This window comes from Lissotriton vulgaris, chromosome 2_1 (genome assembly GCF_964263255.1).
Source record: "Lissotriton vulgaris chromosome 2_1, aLisVul1.2, whole genome shotgun sequence".
Taxonomy (NCBI): Eukaryota; Metazoa; Chordata; class Amphibia; order Caudata; family Salamandridae; genus Lissotriton; species Lissotriton vulgaris.
In genome coordinates, this window is record NC_141687.1 from 368,798,627 (window position 1) to 368,816,749 (window position 18,123).

General features: G+C 47.2%; 1 protein-coding gene across 1 annotated transcript in view; it reads right to left on the reverse strand.

Moving 5' to 3' along the window:
• Positions 1–18,123, reverse strand: part of SARM1 (sterile alpha and TIR motif containing 1) — a 339,339-nt gene that overhangs the window by 62,477 nt on the left and 258,739 nt on the right. The window contains exon 8 of the mRNA XM_086954061.1: positions 17,356–17,545. Coding sequence (XP_086810187.1) covers positions 17,356–17,545 — 190 coding nt within the window. The remainder of the gene's footprint in view (positions 1–17,355; positions 17,546–18,123) is intronic.

The window sequence follows — 18,123 nt, forward strand, 5'->3', positions numbered from 1 at the left end:
CTCAGCTGGTGGGAGGAGCAGATGGTCAGCAGTATGGACCTGTTCAAAGATCATGTTAAACTGTGAGTCCGTTATATTGACGGTATTTTCTGTATTTGGGACGGAAATATCGATGAGGCCAATGAGTTGGTTTTTTTAAACTTTATTTTCCATTTCCATAATACAAAAAGTCACAGCATTCACATATGTAGTACTCTGCCGCACCGCAGTAGGTAACTCCATGTTGAATCATACAATGAACATTGAATACATTTGCCAAGATTGTCTTCCCCACCCTCAAACGGGCTTTGCATCGGTAACTGCCTATCTATGTAACCAGAACACCCAGACAATTCTTTCCAACCCCACACTAATCATCTGTAATCTGAAAAGATCGAGTCCCCCCCTCCTAAGATGAAATATACATAACAATGGGTGCTTCTGAGAGGCTTATGCCCACCCTGTAGTGTGTATGAAACATGCGTGTGGCCTGCTAGCGTCGATAGTTTGTATTTTTTCTGGGGACAAGTAGACCCTCCATAAGAATTAAAAGTGTAATAACCAGTGTCTGCTGTTTAAGGAAACTTCTTTAATTTGTGCACAGCTAAAGTCCCAGTGTGTGTCTGGAATAGGATGCCCCAAATCCCTAATCTTGGTGTCCTTTCCAGGTACTAGTGCCATGCATTAACTATACATTTTTGAAACCAGTCGGGCACTACCCGGGGAAGAAATTACAGTGGTTAACAGGCTAACGTCAGCTGGTGCCAAGGGAAATTCTGTAAATGTTGCCCTGAGCATGCTTCACACTCGTCAAAGGATGAATTTGTCTGTAACCGTAGCATCACTAAATCTATCCTCTTCGTCTCCGTCAAAGACATGGCCATCTGGAAATAGGTTGCAGATCTTGCTGATTGTAAATTTGGTTAGAGTGAGCTGCACTACTTTTTCAGTCATGATGGGGATCCCTGCAATATTCAAAACTGGAATTTCAGAGGAATGTAGTGTATTCGCAGTTGTGATTCTAACCAATTTCCGCCAGGCCCAGCTGGTCGTGGAAATGGTTTGAATGTCTCTAGGGTCTCTTGGAAGGCCATGAGGTAATACTGTGTGAAGTTTCACAGGCAACGCCATATTAGTCTTATGTCTTGAGTAGGGCAATCTTGCATCAGGATGGTACTAGGAGTGTGCAAAGCTGCACGGCGCTACCAGGTAATATATGTGAAAGTTCGGAACCCCAAAACCTTCCCTGGCATAAGGCAATGTCATAGCATCCCAGCTGACCCTGGGATTTCTGCCACCCCAAGTTAAGCTAATCAAATGGGACCGAAGTTTAAGAAAAAAGCTGTTGGAAAGCAGAATTGGAATATTATTTTTATTTTTTAAAGACCTTTATTGTATCAATAAAACCATACACAGCTTCTGGCCTACAACCTCTGGTGCCGGCCGCGACACTTCCGCAGGTGCGTGCTTCTATTTGGATTACACAGTCCCTGTGCCGACAACCCGGGGGTACGGCGGCGTTTCATAGCAGTGTGTGTACATAACTCACATTGGGATCAAGGCTTCGCATAGGTCAGATTTAAAAAAAAAAATTTAGAACAGTAAACAACTTAAACAAGAAGTTACCACATACAGTCGTAAGGCAGATACGTAAACAAGTGCACAACCCATTTCCATCTCGCATTTGTAGAATGTCTGGTATAGGTGAGTAGAGCCAGAACCACATGATCTGCTGCTGCTACAGTTCCTCACGGTTGGGTGCCCCTGCATATCAATCTGTGTGTGTTGGCCACACCACCCTCCCTTCCCTCCCCCTCCCACTCTTGCATTTGTTAGGACTCAAGGTCTCCACCCCGCCCCCCCACCGTCACACCTCCTAATCTTCTCCCCCCTCCTCATCCGATGTCAATGCGTCATCTTCCTCCAGGGGTTCACAAATTTCCCCCCTGAACACATTCCACGGGGTCCATATCTTATTCCATTTACGTGGACACGCTCTAGTGGTGTAAACTGCCCTCTCCGTTATCATGACCCTGTCCATGTTTGTGCACCATTGCGTCAATGTGGGGGTCTCTACCGCTCCCCATATCTGTGCTATGTCGCGTTTTGCTATTATCATGCCTATCATGGACCACTGTTGTCCGTGTCGTGAAAGGTCGTTCAGCTCCCAAATATTTAACAGGCACTTCCGTGGTTCAGGGATCAAGGACACCCCCAATGCTTGTGATATGGTTCGTAATGTTTGCCTCCAGAATAACTGGATGCAAGGGCATTCCCAGATAGTGTGGAACAATGTCCCTTCCTCCCCGCAGCCACGGAGGCAATAGGGACGCTGCGCCCTCTGTATTAGGTGCAGCGTCGTCCTTGTGTAGTACACCCTAGGTAGAATCTTAAGCTGCACGAGCCGGAATTTCGCCGATATGCCCACTTCCCTAGGCGACGCCAATGCCTCATTCCATTCAGACTCGTCCATTTCCCCTAGGTCCTCCGCCCATTTATCTCTCAGTTTTACCGTAGGGTCCGCTAGGTTGTTAATCAAATTGCGATAGGTGAGTGACGTTGCTCGATCCTGCATGTAGTCTGTAAGGAGGCGATCTTCAAGAGGAGATGCCTCTGGGACCTCTGCGTCACGTGGGAGGGCTGTAAGAAGGGCATGCCGGACCTGTACGTACCGGAACGATTCCGTGGGACCCAGCTCGTACTGCTGTCGCAGCTGGTCAAAGGGGATCACCGTGCCTTTGTCCCACAGGTCGCCCACTGTGGATATACCAATGTTATCCCATAGTGTGGAGCCCTTGCTGCTTCTCAGATTGCCTAGGGCCCGCGTGTCCCACAATGGGGTTAGTTTTGTGAGTCTTCCCTTCCACCCCAGTTTAGCCTGCGCCGTGTGCCACAGTGCTACGGTAAGTTTCGTGGGTCCCGTAAGTTTGCGCACTCGACTTTGGTCATAAAGAGGAGCCAGTATGCTATTAGTGCCCAATTGTGCCCTATCCGTCCTGTATGCCGGGTCGTCCTGTGGGGCATGTAGCCACTGTTTAATGGGCTTCAGTTGTGCGGCCCAGTAGTATAGTTGCAGGTTCGGCAACGCAATCCCCCCCGTCATACCATCCCCTGTGCAATTTCACCTGAGCTATGCGTGCCGGGCGATTACTCCACATGAGTCCAGCTACCAACAAAGACACCTGCCTGAAGTATCCCGGTGCCACCGGATACGCTGTATTTTCCAGGATATACAAGAACCGTGGCAGCGACATCCTCTTGTACAGCGCCGCCCTGCCCAATAGTGTCAATGGCAGCGCTGCCCAAAATTTAACGTCCTGTTTCAGGCGTTCTAGCGGCGGTGTTAGATTTATCCTAAAGAATTCCGTTGGATCCTTAGTGACCTGGACGCCCAGGTATCTAAAAGAGGACCCTGCCATTTTCAGGGAGCAGTCATCGCTTAACGTGGGGGCCAGGCCCTACAGGACATATAATTGCGACTTTGTCCAGTTCAAGGTGTATCCCGACACTCTCCTATATTCGTCGCACAGCGCCAGCAACGCCGGTATTCTGTGTTCCGGCTCCTTCAGGTACACTAGCATATCAATCGCGTACAGAGAGAGGCAGTCCTCCCACCCCTCCGTCCATGTAATCCCCTTCAACAATGGGGTCGAGCGTATCCAGATCGCCAGAGGTTCCAGCGCGATCGCAAAGAGCAGCGGCGACAGGGGGCAGCCCTGACGGGTACCTCGCTCCAGAGGGAATATTCGGGAAATCTGGCCGTTCGCCACCACCTGTGCTATAGGTTTAGTATATAGTAGCCGGACCCAGGCGATGAATTTAGGGCCGAACCCCAGAAGCGTCAAGACCTCGAATAAATATTGCCACTCCACCATGTCAAATGCCATCTTCGCATCAAGTGCCATTATGACTGCCGGCTCAGATAGCGAGTGTGCTCTAGCCAGCACACTGTGCACCCTGCGGAGATTGAGGGTGGTGTTCCTATGTGGCATAGAGCCTGACTGATCGGGGTGTATGAGGTGTGGGAGGTGTGCAATTAGCCGGGTGGGGAGGAGTTTGGCCAAGATTTTAACCTTGGCATTGAGAAGGGAATTGGGGCGGTATGATGTGCATTCTTCCGGCGGCTTCCCGGGCTTGGGGATGGCAACGATAGTCGCTGTCCGTTGGTCAAGCGGAAGCTCGGCCCTTTCCAAACTGTCCGCGTACATAGCCAACAGGGGGCCACTGAGCCCCTCCGATGCGGCCAGATACCACTCTATTGGGATACCGTTCGGTGCTGACGCCTTACCTGACTTTACCGCATGGATAGCCGTTTGTATTTCTTCCGCCGTGATGTCAGCTTCCAGTTCTGCGACCGCATCTGGCGTCAAAGTCGGGGTGGAAATGTAACCCAGTGCTGCACGGGCCATGTCCGATAACACTACATTAGCAGGAGTGTACACTTCCTCAAAGTAGTCCGCAAGGGCCTCCACTATCTCCTCGGGGCGTGTGTGCAGTGTCACTTCCCTGTCTCTTATCTGCTGTATACCCCTGGCGCTACCCCCTCTCTTGTCTAGCCAGGCCAGCGTTTTCCCTGCCATGTACCCTATTTCGTATACTCTATGAGTTGTCTCCACTATCTGAGTTACTGATTGCTGCCTCATGTGTTCCCGATACTGTTGCTGTCTTAGGAGCAGGGTATGGGACATGTCAGGTGCAGGGCTCGCCGCATGTACCACCGTAGCGTCATGCAGAGCCAATTCTAGCTCGGACAATTCACGCTGCCGCTCTCGCTTGTGACCCTGTATCGTCGTGATAGCCTGTCCCCTTAGCACCGCCTTGTATGCCTCCCACAGGATCGCGGAAGACTGTACTGACGCGGTATTCTCAGCAAAGTAGTGTGATGTCGTCGCTTTGAGCGCCTTCCGAAACTTGGGGACCTTAAGATATGATGCGTGTATCTGGTAAATTCTACTGCGCGACTTCTCCTGAGTGGACAGTGTCAGTGTAACCGGAAAATGATCTGAAATCCCCCTAGGGTGAATATCAATAGCGTCTACGTGTTGCAGGTCGTCACCCAGCTCCAGGAAGTAGTCGATCCGTGACAAACTGTTATGTACTGTGGAGTGGTACGTGTACTGTCTTGCGGAGGGATGTGTGTGGGGCCATATGTCAACTAGGCCCATGGCGGTTAAGAATCTCTGAAAGCGGGAAGGACCGCCTGTCTGGCGTACTGCCAGGAATCTATCTACCAGGGCATCTACAGTGGCATTGAAGTCCCTTCAGAGTATAATATCCCCTTCAGGTAGAGTCAGGAGAAAGTCACCCAGTGCCGGAAGCGTGACCGAGTGGAGTGCCGGGGGATGCATACCAACACCACGTTCAGGAGCCTTCCCTCCTACTGCCCCTGGAGCGCTGCAAAACATCCCTGTGTGCCTACCTTAGTGCTCAATGTGATGAACTGCAAAGATTTCTTAACTAAAATCCCCGGGCCCCTGGAACCCGTGGTAAACTCCGAATGCACCGCCATCCTGTATCCCTTTCTGTTGAGAGCTTTAGACGCCCCCCCCCCCCCCCCCGGTGAGGTGAGTCTCCTGGAGGAGCACCATTGTTGGCCCCTGCCTCTTCACCACGTTTATCACCAACCCCCTCTTTATCTTATCTCCCAAACCTCTCATGTTCCAAGTCATAAGTCTGAAAGGTACGACCTATGATCTCAGTGACCCACCCTCAGGTGTATGCAGTGGAGAGTCGTGCATGGTCTGTCTTGTGCCCAAGGTTGTGGAAATTGGATCATATTCCCGGGGCGTGCCCACCTTCTGCATGGCTGAAACAGTGCGTGTATGAAGTGGCGTGATATGACTTGACTTGTGGAACTTCAAAAACCTCTAAACAAACCCCCCCCCCCCGCATCCGCCCTCCCTGCTTAACAGACTTACAACCGCCCGCCTCCCCAACATAGCAGAGTGCTTAATCCCTCCCCATAACAGTGTACTTGCACTCTGGGGTGGAGTGTTCTCCGGAGCAGGCGGCATTCCTGCCCTCTTCCGAGCTCCCCAGGCCAGTGTCCAAGGGTGTCCATTCTGCAGAGTTTTTTAACGGACAAAATTAGGCTACTACCGGGAGATCAGGATTCTACACCTCCTTCCGCTCCCAAGTGTTCATGTGTTGGTGACCTGGTTACACCTCCTCTGTCTGACGTCTGCGATCCCACTTGGCTGTTCTCTCAGTGGGTCCTGTTATTCCTGTGCGTGCGGCGGGGTTGCCCTGCGGTCCTCCAGCCCTCCAGCCAGTCCTGGGACGCTTCTGGCGTATCAAAGAACCAAACCTTATCGTCCGCGACCACTAAGCCTGGCCGGGAATAACATGGAATAAGACCGTTCCTTCGCCCGCAGTGCCCTCTTAACTTCCAGGAAAGTCCTCCTCCTGCGGGACACCTCAGCCGTATAGTCCGGGAAGAAGGCCACCGTGGAGTTTGAAACTTGAATGGCTGGAGACACCCTCGCTGCCTGCAAAATTGCGTCGCAGTCTCGAAAATTGAAGAGTCTCGCCAGGATCGGTCTCCGGGGGTGAACTTGTCAAGTTTAGACTGCGCTGAACTGCTTTTAGGGCCCCTGCCCGCCATGATCTTTTCTGGACCGGCCTCGCCCACTAGCAGTGCTTTCGCCGTTCCCTGAGGGCCTCCTGCCGTCCTCCTGCACTCTTCTCTGACCGCAGCCTCAGGTTTGTGCAAAGTCCCTTACTGTGCCAATGCCAGTCGTGTGGTGATCGGCCACTATGTGGTATGGGGAGAGTTCCCAGAGAGCGTGCCGTCTCTTATACTATACTAGTGCAGTGTTATCGCTGTCACCGATTTCCCCCCACGATTCTGGGTGGGAGGGGAGGCTCCTCTTCAACTGTGTCCCCTTGCTCCGTGTCACAGTGTGCCCTGCACAGGGTAAGGGACCAGCAGTGAGGTCCTTGCGCTATGCTTGCGCTTTGTTGTGCAGATCCCTGCCCGCACCGACTATCCCTTCCTTATGCCTCCTCCCATGACAGCCCTGGAGCGTTATATACCCCTGGCCTGCGATGTGGCTCCCACCGGACACCCCTCGTCACAGCTTCAGGCGCCTGTGTGCCCTGATTATGCAGCTATCAGCTGGTGTCTCCTCAACGCAAGGCCCCCTGTGATCCTCAGCCCTGCTGTCCAAGATGAGGGATAGATCCCCTTGCGGCCAGCGCTCCAGTATCTAGGTGCCGGACAACGAGCAGGCCGGGCCAGATAATCGATGCGGGCCTCCACGCTCAGCTTCCGCTGTGCCTCACCATGTCGCGTGAAATTCTATGCAGGACAGCAAATAGCGTCTTCAGTTTCAGGGCGGTCGAACTATGGGGAATGAAACCAGATTGATCTGGGGAATGATCCGGTCTAATAACAGGGCAAGGCATGATGCAATCATTTTGGCCAAGATTTTATAATCTAAGTTTGGGACGACAGTATAATTACGGTTTCCCGTAGTGTGGGGGGCAGTTCGCCTTGTTCCAAGGTTTCATTATAAACTTCGAGCAAATGCACTACCAATAGGTCTTTATAAGCCTAATAAAAATCTCCAGAAAATCCATCTAGCCCGGGGGCCGTGGATCCATTGAGCACATTTATCGTGTTGGAGATTTCCTCTTTAGAAAAGGGTTCAGCAAGGAACTCCTGCATAAATTGTTCTAGCCAGACCACCGCAATCTCTGCCAGGTAGGTTGCTTGTGCAGAGCCATCATTGTCTCTACGGGAAGTGTACAGGTTTATGTAGTATGATAAAATGAATCTCCAATTTCTGTTGTGCTCGAGAGAATCTGTCCTTCAGGGGTGCAAATCTCAGTGATATAAGCGCGTCCGGTGTGGAGTTTCAACAGCCTGCCCAATGTCTCCCTATCCATATCGCCGGGTGTTACTGTATTTGGTTATAAAAGGTGTTTCCCTTTCTGAAACCTCCCTAAATTCAGTCAGTAGGGTCAATCTAGTGCCATATCGTGTGGTGTTGGGTTGGGCAGCCTGCTCCCTATCTAGATCTTCTCATTTTCGCTCAATGCTCATAATCGTAGCTCTGAGATCTTTTAATACTCCTGCATGTTTAGAACGCAAAAGCCACGGAGGTAGGCCTAAACAACATCCCAGAGTGTCGCCCAAGTAGCAGCTGAGCACTTGTTTAATTCAAAATATTCTTCAATAGCTACCTGAAGCTCTGCTCGAAAGAGACCATGTAACGGTGCCCGTTCAGGGAATCTTCACTGTCTTTCCACCCCTTCAGGCCTAGGGACCAGCAGCTCCAAAACCACCGGAGCTTGGTCCGAATACGTTCTGGGGAGTAGTTTAATACCTTTGTACTAAGTAGACAAATTTGGAGTAATTAACCAAAATTCTAATCTGGTCCAGGTATCATACTGGGCAGCGTAATGTGTGTAGGCGGGGGTGGTCTGATGTCGTTGTCGCCAAATATCTAACAGTCCAATTGAATCGCAAAGCTCAAACAGAGCTTGGCGCGCTCGTGGCTTAGCATCTGAGGAAACAGAAGAGCTGTCTAAGTTTGGGTCAATTCTTAAATTAACATCTCGTCCCATGCAAATAAACTCTGCCTCCATTTGCAGAATGTGGGAATATACATCATGAAAATACTCCAGACAATCTATGTTAGGGGCGTATATGTACCCTAGGGCTACATGGTGGTCCATTTATTGTCCAGTTATCATGGTGTAGCGGCCCTCTGTATCATTATGTACTTTATATAGGTGAAATAGTACGCGTTTATGTATTAAAATCACTGTACCACGAGCGTAGGTGCTGAACCCAGCAAAATATCTATGTGGACCCCAAGAGGAAGCAAACAAAGTAACCTCTGTTCTAGGGAGGTGAATCTCTTGCAGAAATGCAATATCAATCTCATGTCTCTGTAGATATTGCACCACATTCCTTCCTTTCTTTGCATTGTTCAACCTCCTAACATTCCAAGTAATAATTTTAAGGTTGGAAGAGGTGGGTAAATCATCTATAGCAGGCATATTGTTCCCTTTAAACATCGTATTCAAATTGTTGGTGGTATTAACGCGGCAAAGTGTACAACTAATGAAATGGAGCACCAGCCAATACAGCCAGGAATATGGTAAACCCCATCCCCCACCCATCCCTGCACACCCTGAAGCTGGGCACATCCACACACTCCTGCACCTGTATTATTCAGTAGAGAAAAGCTCCACACTGGAAGCAGAGCCACTATGTAGGGTGGAGGATTCTGATGCATCTTTGCTACCACTCTGCCCACCACCTTGTAGCCTCTGCAAAATCCTTGTACTGCTGAAGGGGACTCAAATATTCGGGACCTGCCCTCAATATCAACATGAAGACGCGCCAGGTATAAAAGCCCATATGGCAGGCCCAAATTGCGTAGCGTTGTTTTCACACCGTTATATTTACGCCTCGCCTCTTGCACCATAATAGTAAAATTTGGGTACAATGATAGCGTAGAACCCTGCCAGCTTAGTGAGCCCTTTTCCCCTGCTAGATGCAGCACGGTGTCCCTTTCGCGGAAATTTAGCAGGCGCGCAATTATAGGTCTAGGGGGGCAGCCAGGGTTAGGGCGAGGGCCCAGTGGGCGATGGGTGCGCTCAACAATGAAAACGGAAGTGAAAGCTTCACTGCCAAATAGATCAACTAATAGGTTTTCCATAAACTGATCCAAACGACCAGTATTGGAAGTTTATAGAACGCCTAGGATGCGCTGGTTATTCCGTCTACGGCGGGATTCTAAATCCTCGTTTTTAATCCACATCCTTGAGAAACTTTTCGAATTGTTCAAGCTTGCGCCCAGCCCGAGCCGACCCATCCTCCAAGTCTGACACCCTCCCCTCAACAGGGTCCATATGCTTCTCATGAACATCAATCTTGGCACCTAGATTGTCCAAATGTTTGTCCAGAATGTAAAATCGGCTGTCCAAGGCTTTAAATCTTACATGGAGCTCCTGCAGCAGAAAGTTTTGGCTTGTGAGTTGATCAACTGGGGGACCTGTGGCAGAACCTCCAGCAAACATATCTGCACCAGTAGTAGGGACCCTCTACATCACCTTAGGGAACTGCAATATTCGATGCTTCGGGTCTTTACGGCCCATGCCTTCTCGACCACATCCGCTTATGTGCACACTCAGTGCGCCAGCCAGAAGGCTCCTTAGGGCACAAAAACCAGCGTAGAAGCAAACGGGCAGGCCGTGATGGTTGCAGGGGAGAAAGCAGGTGACCCAGAGAAGAGTTCCGGCCTGACCAAGTCTCCACGCAGCGGCCCCTCCCATCAACTATATCTCTTTGGGGCACTCAGCTGCGACACACCACCCCCACACAAAACACTGTCTCGTTGCAGACCAGGATATATAATTGTTTGAACCTGGGATTCCCCGTCAGACCTTAGTTCATGGCACAAATACTTTAGCAGGCCCACATGTTGGGCTCCTCCCTATCACCAATCTCATGGCTGCAAACTGAAGAGGTGGGCTGATGTGTTGTTGTCCCCCTCCACTCCCGCCCATCTGAGTGGCCTTATCCCAGGCTCGCCTGCGACCCCTGTCGCCGCAGGGCCTCTGGCATCACCGCCAGGCGGCCTCTACGTGCACAACTCCCGGGTCTCTCCGTAATGGCAAATCTGAATCTTGGGGGGAGGGGGGCAGCCAGGAAAGCCCATCTCACCTCACCAGTCAATCCGGTGTTCTGTTTGGTGGGGGTTCACCGCCGCTCCACGAGTCCGCAGCATGGCTTTATTCTAGGCCGCAAGCCGGGGCCTGGATTTGGTCACTGGCCCCAGAGTTGATCGGGCCCGGTCTCAATGATGTTTCCTCATCTGCGGCCGCTGGTCCCAGCCTCGCCGAGTCACCACTGCCTTGTGCCACTCCTGGGTTGGTCTCCCACGATCTAGAAGTCGTCTTTGGTGCTAATAAATTACGTTTCTGTGGGCACTACGGAGGAGCTTCAAAGTTGTGCGGCCATTGCGGTCGACAGCTTGGCCACACCCACGAAGAGGCCAATGAATTTATATGTGCAGAGGCAGATAAACAAGATAGAAATGATTTACTAATAGAGACGGCAGAGAACAAAGACGACACAATCAATAAGATTAGGTTTATTACAACCTTCAACAAACAGTCCAAAGAGTTGAGGAAAGGTTTAGATACATTTTGGAATGTCTTGAAGACGGACTCAGATCAAGAGGCATACATTGAAGAGTATCCCCAAATCACCTACAGCAAAGATAAGTCGCTCAAAGACACGATCTGTCAAGCGCTTACCACTCTGGAAACTAAACAAAGCACCATTCAAGGTTTCTTTACATATGGCAGATGTAAAGCACAATACGAAATTACAGAAGTTAAATTATCTTCAGAGAATGAACGTAATACATGAGATGTTTGGGGAAGTAAAAGTAGCATGTCTTTATGCAGGAAGTCGTGGAAATGTGTGCATTTCACAGTTATCTCCACTGTTAATCGGTACGAGCTGTTTTGATAAAGCTTTTGTTATTTCAAAGAAGCTTTATTGACACACAATGGTAAGATCGCAGCAGTGAACTCTGTGCGTTCAGTGATTCTCTATGTGTGTCAATATAAATACAAAATTGCCACACTTGCAAAGGACGATTATGCACTGTACCAATTTATTTGTTGGTTTAATTATTGTTGCAAGATTGCACTGCAATGCTACAGTGTAGTCCAAATTGTTTCAATTTCACAAAGGAGTCTGTTGTTACTGTCTACACAGAGGTGTGTCACATGATCAAATAAAAACAACACGTAATTGCAACATTTTTACTCGTGAGCAAGGAGCGGACGCTCCGAAACGCGCAGAGTTGCATTACTTTAATAAATAATCCAGTTAAAAAGAAGCGGACCGTGGTGTGTTGTTCATTTGGAATTTGGGATGACGCATTTGTGTATATATATATAGCCTTAAGGCACTGGTAGACCATATAGTCCGTCCATATACTTCCCTTCTCCATGCCAACTCACTGCAAAACCTTGCACAGGATGTGTGTGTGTGTGTATATATATATATATATATATATATATATATATATATATATATATATATATATATATAAATAAATAGCAAAGAAACGTCTTCACAGGTATTCCAATCACAGACGAAGCGAGACCCAAATTCGGTGCAAAAGTATTTATTTAGTGCTCATCACCAAGCCGCCATTACGCGTTTCGACCTCAACAGGCATTGATCACATGACACATGGCAAAGGGCGGAGTGCATATTTATAATTAAAGTGCAAAGTGCCATGAACCAACATAGAAGAAATACTATGCAATTGTTTGCACATAGTAGAGCTATGACCCTTAAGGGTTAGCTTGAATGCATAACATAAATCGGGACACGATTTACAATTAGGTTGTTAACACATTTAAGTAAATGAATAACTCACAGCAATAGCGAATAAATATAAAAACATAAATACGTAAATAAATATGCTAAAAATATAAATATTCAATTCATAGCTGTACAACCTTAAAATCAATGCAAAAATACTTCAGTGTTGTATTGTATTTAAGCATGTTAAAGCACAGGTTACACCATCTGCCCACCATAAGTACACAGAGGGGTGTTAGGTAATAGAGCCCAAGTGGGCATCCATTATTCCTGAAATTGTGCACATTTATGTTTAAATTGTGCAAAAAATGCTTGTAAACATGGCAAAAAATGTAAGTGCATCCCAGAATAAATAACAAATATAGTGCATAAATATAATATATATATATATAATTCATAGTTAAAAAACAAGATAAAATAGTAGGAAAAGCAGCTTAAAGGCATGAATTAGGCAGACAAAAGGTCAATCATTAAATACTGGAAGACTCATAAATAAGTATAACAATCCTCACTGGCATTGAGCCCATTCGGAGTCTTAGTGTCTAAAAGAATTGTGTGTCTGGTCTGGTCTCCAGTTTACGTAATAAAGACTCTCTATCACCTACTCTCATATATATATTCACTGATAAAAACATAGGTTTCAGGCATGTTATAGTTAGGAATTGTCATGAGTGATGTCACTGACCATGTCATGAATGATTTAATATGTGAAGTCATCAGCAGTTCATTGCGTCCGCGCGAGTTATAGTTAGCTGAACTAACTATAACAGGGGAATTTCTAGGGTTTTGTACAAGTGAAATGTCCAGCTAACTATAACGCCCCTGAAACCTGTTTTTTGCAGTGAATTTCAAAGGTTTTTTAAATGCTAATTTCTAACTTTAACGTGACTGAAACCTATGGTTTTTTAAGTGAATTTCAAAGGTGTTTTAAATGCTAGTTTCTAACTATGCCTACAGAGGTGGGACATGTGACGAAAGAAGAAAAAATGCACAGAAAGAAAAAAAAGAAATGCAGAAAGAAGCAACAGAAGTCCTCAAAGACGATGAAAAGTGCTAGAAGAAGGAAGACGTGCAGAAAGAATAAACAGAGGAGCAGAAAGAAGCATTGTTGCAAAATCATCCTGTACCCTCAACTTTTTCACACGGGTACTTGGGGTAACTGAGTCTGACTAACCAGTCCTAGAGCAAGTGCTATGTTAAAAGACACTTAGCATACACTGAAAACATATACATACACGTTGCGGTACCCCTGTGATTACCATGGCCTCCTCTGTAAGACCCTAGTACATAATAGGTCAGGGAGAATAAAACTACCTCTTAAAACGCACCACAGGGCGCGTTTGCACACTGGTGAAGGGAGGGGGGGGGGCCTGAGGTGACATGTGTGCAAACATGCCCTGTGGCCATTTTAATTTGTGGGATAAAGTCCCCTTGAATCCTGAGTCCCTAGAGTCAAACTAGCCCACTAGGTACCTCCAGTAAGGTCTGTTGCAGAGCGGTGCAAAAAGGGGCACGGCCTGGACCACCTCTCTGCAACGCAGCGTAATGGCGCTTACTGGAAGCACCTGGTGAACTAGTTGGCCCCCAGGGGCCCTCAGGATTGAAGGGGAATTATTTGCCCAACTTAAATTGCACCACAGGACATGTTTGCACATGTCACCTCAGGCACCGTCCCCTCCCTTTCCCACTGTGTAAACAAGCCCTTTGGCAGTCTTAAGTTGGGAGATTAAGTCCCCTTGAATCCCGAGAATCCGTAGGGTCAAACTAGCCCACTAGGTACCTCCAGTAAGCGCCGTTGCAGAGAGGTATAGAAAGTGGTGCTTACTAGAAGCACCTGGTGGGCTAGTTGGCAGCCAGGGGCCCTCAGGGTTGAAGGGGAATTATTTCCCCAACTTAAAATGCACCACAGGGCTTGTTTGCACACGTCACCTCAGGCCCCGTCCCCTACCTTTCCCACTGTGTAAACACGCCCTTTGGCCATTTTAAGTTGGGAGATTAAGTCCCCTTGAATCCTGAGAGTCCCTAGGATCAAACTAGCCCACTAGGGACCTCCAGTAAGCACTGTTGCAGAGAGGTGTAAAAAGTGGCACGGCCTGGACCACCTCTCTGCAACGCAGCGCAGTGGCGCTTACTGGAAGTACCTGGTGGGCTAGTTGGCCCCCAGGGGCCCTCAAGGTTAAAGGGGAATTATTTTCCCAACTTAAAACACACCACAGGGTGTTTGCACACGTCACTCCAAGACTCAGTCCCCTCCCTTCACCACTGTGCAAACGCGCCCTGTGGCAGTTTTAAGTTGGGAAATGAACTCCCCTTGAAACATATTTAAACTTTACAGAAACACACAGTCACTGGATGATGTCATCAGTGATGTCAAATGAGATGTCATCAGTGATGACATCAGGGATGTCATTTGAGATTTCATCAGTGATGTCACTGACCATGTCATGAATGATGTAATATGTGACATCATCAGCAGTGGACTGCGGGTGCGCGAAATATAGTTAGTACAACTAACTATATAGGAGCAATTTCAATGGTTTTTTAAATGCTAATTCCTAACTATATAAGACCTGAAACCTATGTTTTTTTAAGTGAATTTGCAAGGTTTTTAAAATGCTAATTCCTAACTATATAAGGCCTGAAACCTATGGTTTTTTAAGTGAATTTGCAAGGTTTTTTAAATGCTAATTCCTAACTATATAAGGCATGAAACCAATGGTTTTTAAGTGAATTTGCAAGGTTTTTTAAATTCTAATTCCTAGCTATATAAGGCTTGAAACCTATGGTTTTTTCAGTGAATTTGCAAGGTTTTTTAAATGCTAATTCCCAAATATATCGGGCGTGAAACCTATATTTTTTTTCAATAAATTTCAAAGGTCTTGTAAATGCTAATTCTATTAGCGGATAACGTTTATATATGTTACTATCCTTCTGGGACCACCTGAGCAGCCATCTTGTTTCTCAGGAGAAGTGAGATACAAGAGAGCACAAAACAAGAGTGGAAAACGCGAAAAGGGGGCAGGGTTGAGACCCCCTGACCCCCTAGCCCTTCTCAGGGGGTCCCAGAAGGACCACCAAGTTTTTTTTAAAATTGCGGGGTACGCGCACAGTACGCGTACCGTACGCGTACGGTGCGCGTACCCCGCGATTTTTTTGAATTTTTTATTTTTTTTGCCCTTGGGGGTCCTTTTGGGACCCCCTGAGAAGTGCTAGAGGGTTGGGGGGTCTCTACCCTGCCCCCTTTTCGTCTTTTCCACTCTTGTTTTGGGCTCTCTGGTTCCTCAGTTCTCCTGAAAAACAAGATAGTGGCCAACACTTCCTGGTTTGGACAGTTTGGAATGCTGACAGTCGACTGCCAGCCAATCAGAAACTCGCTCACGTAAGGGTGCGTGCACGTTAGCGTACGGTACGCATACCGTACGCTTACAGTGAGCGCATATAGATATATAATTTGCTCAAGTTCAATTTTCTTAACAACTACTGGAGGGATTTTCACCAAATATAGAAAAGGCACTACTGCATACCTGTCCCTACCATTTTGCCAAGTTTGGTATAATTCCGTTCGGGCTGTAGCCGTGTCTACAGGTCCCATAGAAAATGCCATTTGAAAAAATTTAAATTCAATTTTCTCAAGAACTACTGGAGGGATTTTCACCAAACATAGCAAAGGCACATCTGCATACCAGGCCCTACCATTTTGCCAAGTTTGGTGTAATTCCATTCAGCCGTTCGGGCTGTAGCCGTGGCTAAAGGTCCCTATGGAAATTAACATGGGGAAAACACGTTTTGGGACCCCCCCTTTCTTCTCGGCCCCCGCTTGACTAATCCCCCCGAAACTTTCAGGGAAGGAGCAGAGCGAAGCAATTTTAAGGAAAATTACACGCAGATTCCTCAATCGGGGCCAAAGTTATTCCCAATAGAATGTTGGGGATTTCCTATGGTAACTAAGTCCTAACTATATATCTACTGGCGACCGCCAGTAGGATATACATTATATATATATATATATATATATATATATATATATATATATATATATATATATATATATATATATATATATATATATATATATATATACACACACACACGTCTGTCAAGGTTATATAACTCCCTCATGCTCTAGGAGACCATCCATGAGGCCTAAAGAGGATTGCACACTCCATAAAGCATCGTCCCTCCAACCAAACAAAAACTTCAAAACCTTGGTAGAACACCCAGCTTGCACATCACAAAGCATGTACCCTCTTAAGCGCAAGAAAATACCCCATGTCTTCTGGCACAGTGATCCTTATGCACTGGTAAAACTCCCACCTGGCAAAGCATAAAGAAGGTACCCCTTAAGTGATGATATGCCCCTAAAGCCCTACCACCTGGTATACTACTTCTACTGCACCATTGGACCCCACAGAGGCTCAGAAACAGCTAAGGGCCCACTTATGTACTATCAGGTACACAATGAAATATCTCCCCACAAGCACTGACACAAAGTATGCACCCCATCAATCACTGGAAGAACCCGCAGGCCCAGAGAGCATAACATCCCTCAGGCCCTGGAAGGATTCAACAAGCAACCAACCTTCAAACTCTGGCGAACTGCCAAAAGTCTGTACAGAACGCACAAAGATCCAGCAAGCGCTATTTGACTCCACAAGTCTGGGTTATACATCTATAAAGCAGTCTTAGACCCCACAATGTGCACCATAGGTTTAAGGTGATTTGTACTGTGATCCATGTAATGTAATGTAATGTAAGAGACATTTCTACCGCGCACTTTCACTCCAAGGAGTATCTTGGCGCTCACACAACTCAGGTGGAAGAGTTGGAAAGAATGGTCTGCATTATACACCACAATTACACCAGAGTTCTACATGTAGCATCGGGCAGAGAGAAGATCCAAGTTTTTAATGCTTTCCTAAAAGGGGCTTCTAAGGAGAAAGTACGTAAAGATAGGGGATAGGTGTTCTAGTGTGGAATATGGAATGGTTTATGGCACGGTCTGTGCTTCTCACCTTATGAACCCAGTCCTTGCAGTCTGTGTCCCCCATGCACCTATCCAGAGCGCCAACTGAGAGGACTAGGATAAAATTCCTAGCACTGATCAAACTCTGGATCAACTTATCCTCAAACCTCCCAGCTTCCAGCTTCTCCACGTCAATGAAGGCAGTGAAGCCATGGAGCTGCAGGTGCACCTTCAGGAGACTGCAGAGAGAAAGGGAAGAAAGAGGGCAGGTAAAGATTAATGGAGGAGGAAGTGCAAATAAGACTGGAAGAAGAGAATCGGACAGAGATGGGGTCAGATATCGAGATTGTGCACAGGAGAAAGAAGGAGGGAAGATATGAGAGAATAGACAAGGGAGAGATGACTGCACGTTTTATTTAAATACATGAACGATTTGAGCTAGAGAGCAGTGACAAAGAATGGGCATTTTATGGTTTCATCTCTGAACAACTTTGGGCTGCTTCAGAAAATAAAAGGGGAACTAATTACATAGAGAGAAAAACACAGAAAAAGAGATAGTGATGGAGAAAGTGATGGAGAGAGAAAGAGAAAACTGCCTAGGGTACCAGTAGTATTACATGCCAGAGAGCAGCGAGTGCATAAAACGGGTGCTTTTTTTCACTTTTTTTATGTATTTCACTAGCGATGCATAGTGGCTGATCTGTTCTTACTTTTTAATTTAATCGACTTGTTGAGTTTTGGAGGTTTATTCAACAGAAATTCAAGTCTTTTATGGACTAGATATATATGACGTTTGGGGCTAGAAGCAAATTTCTAA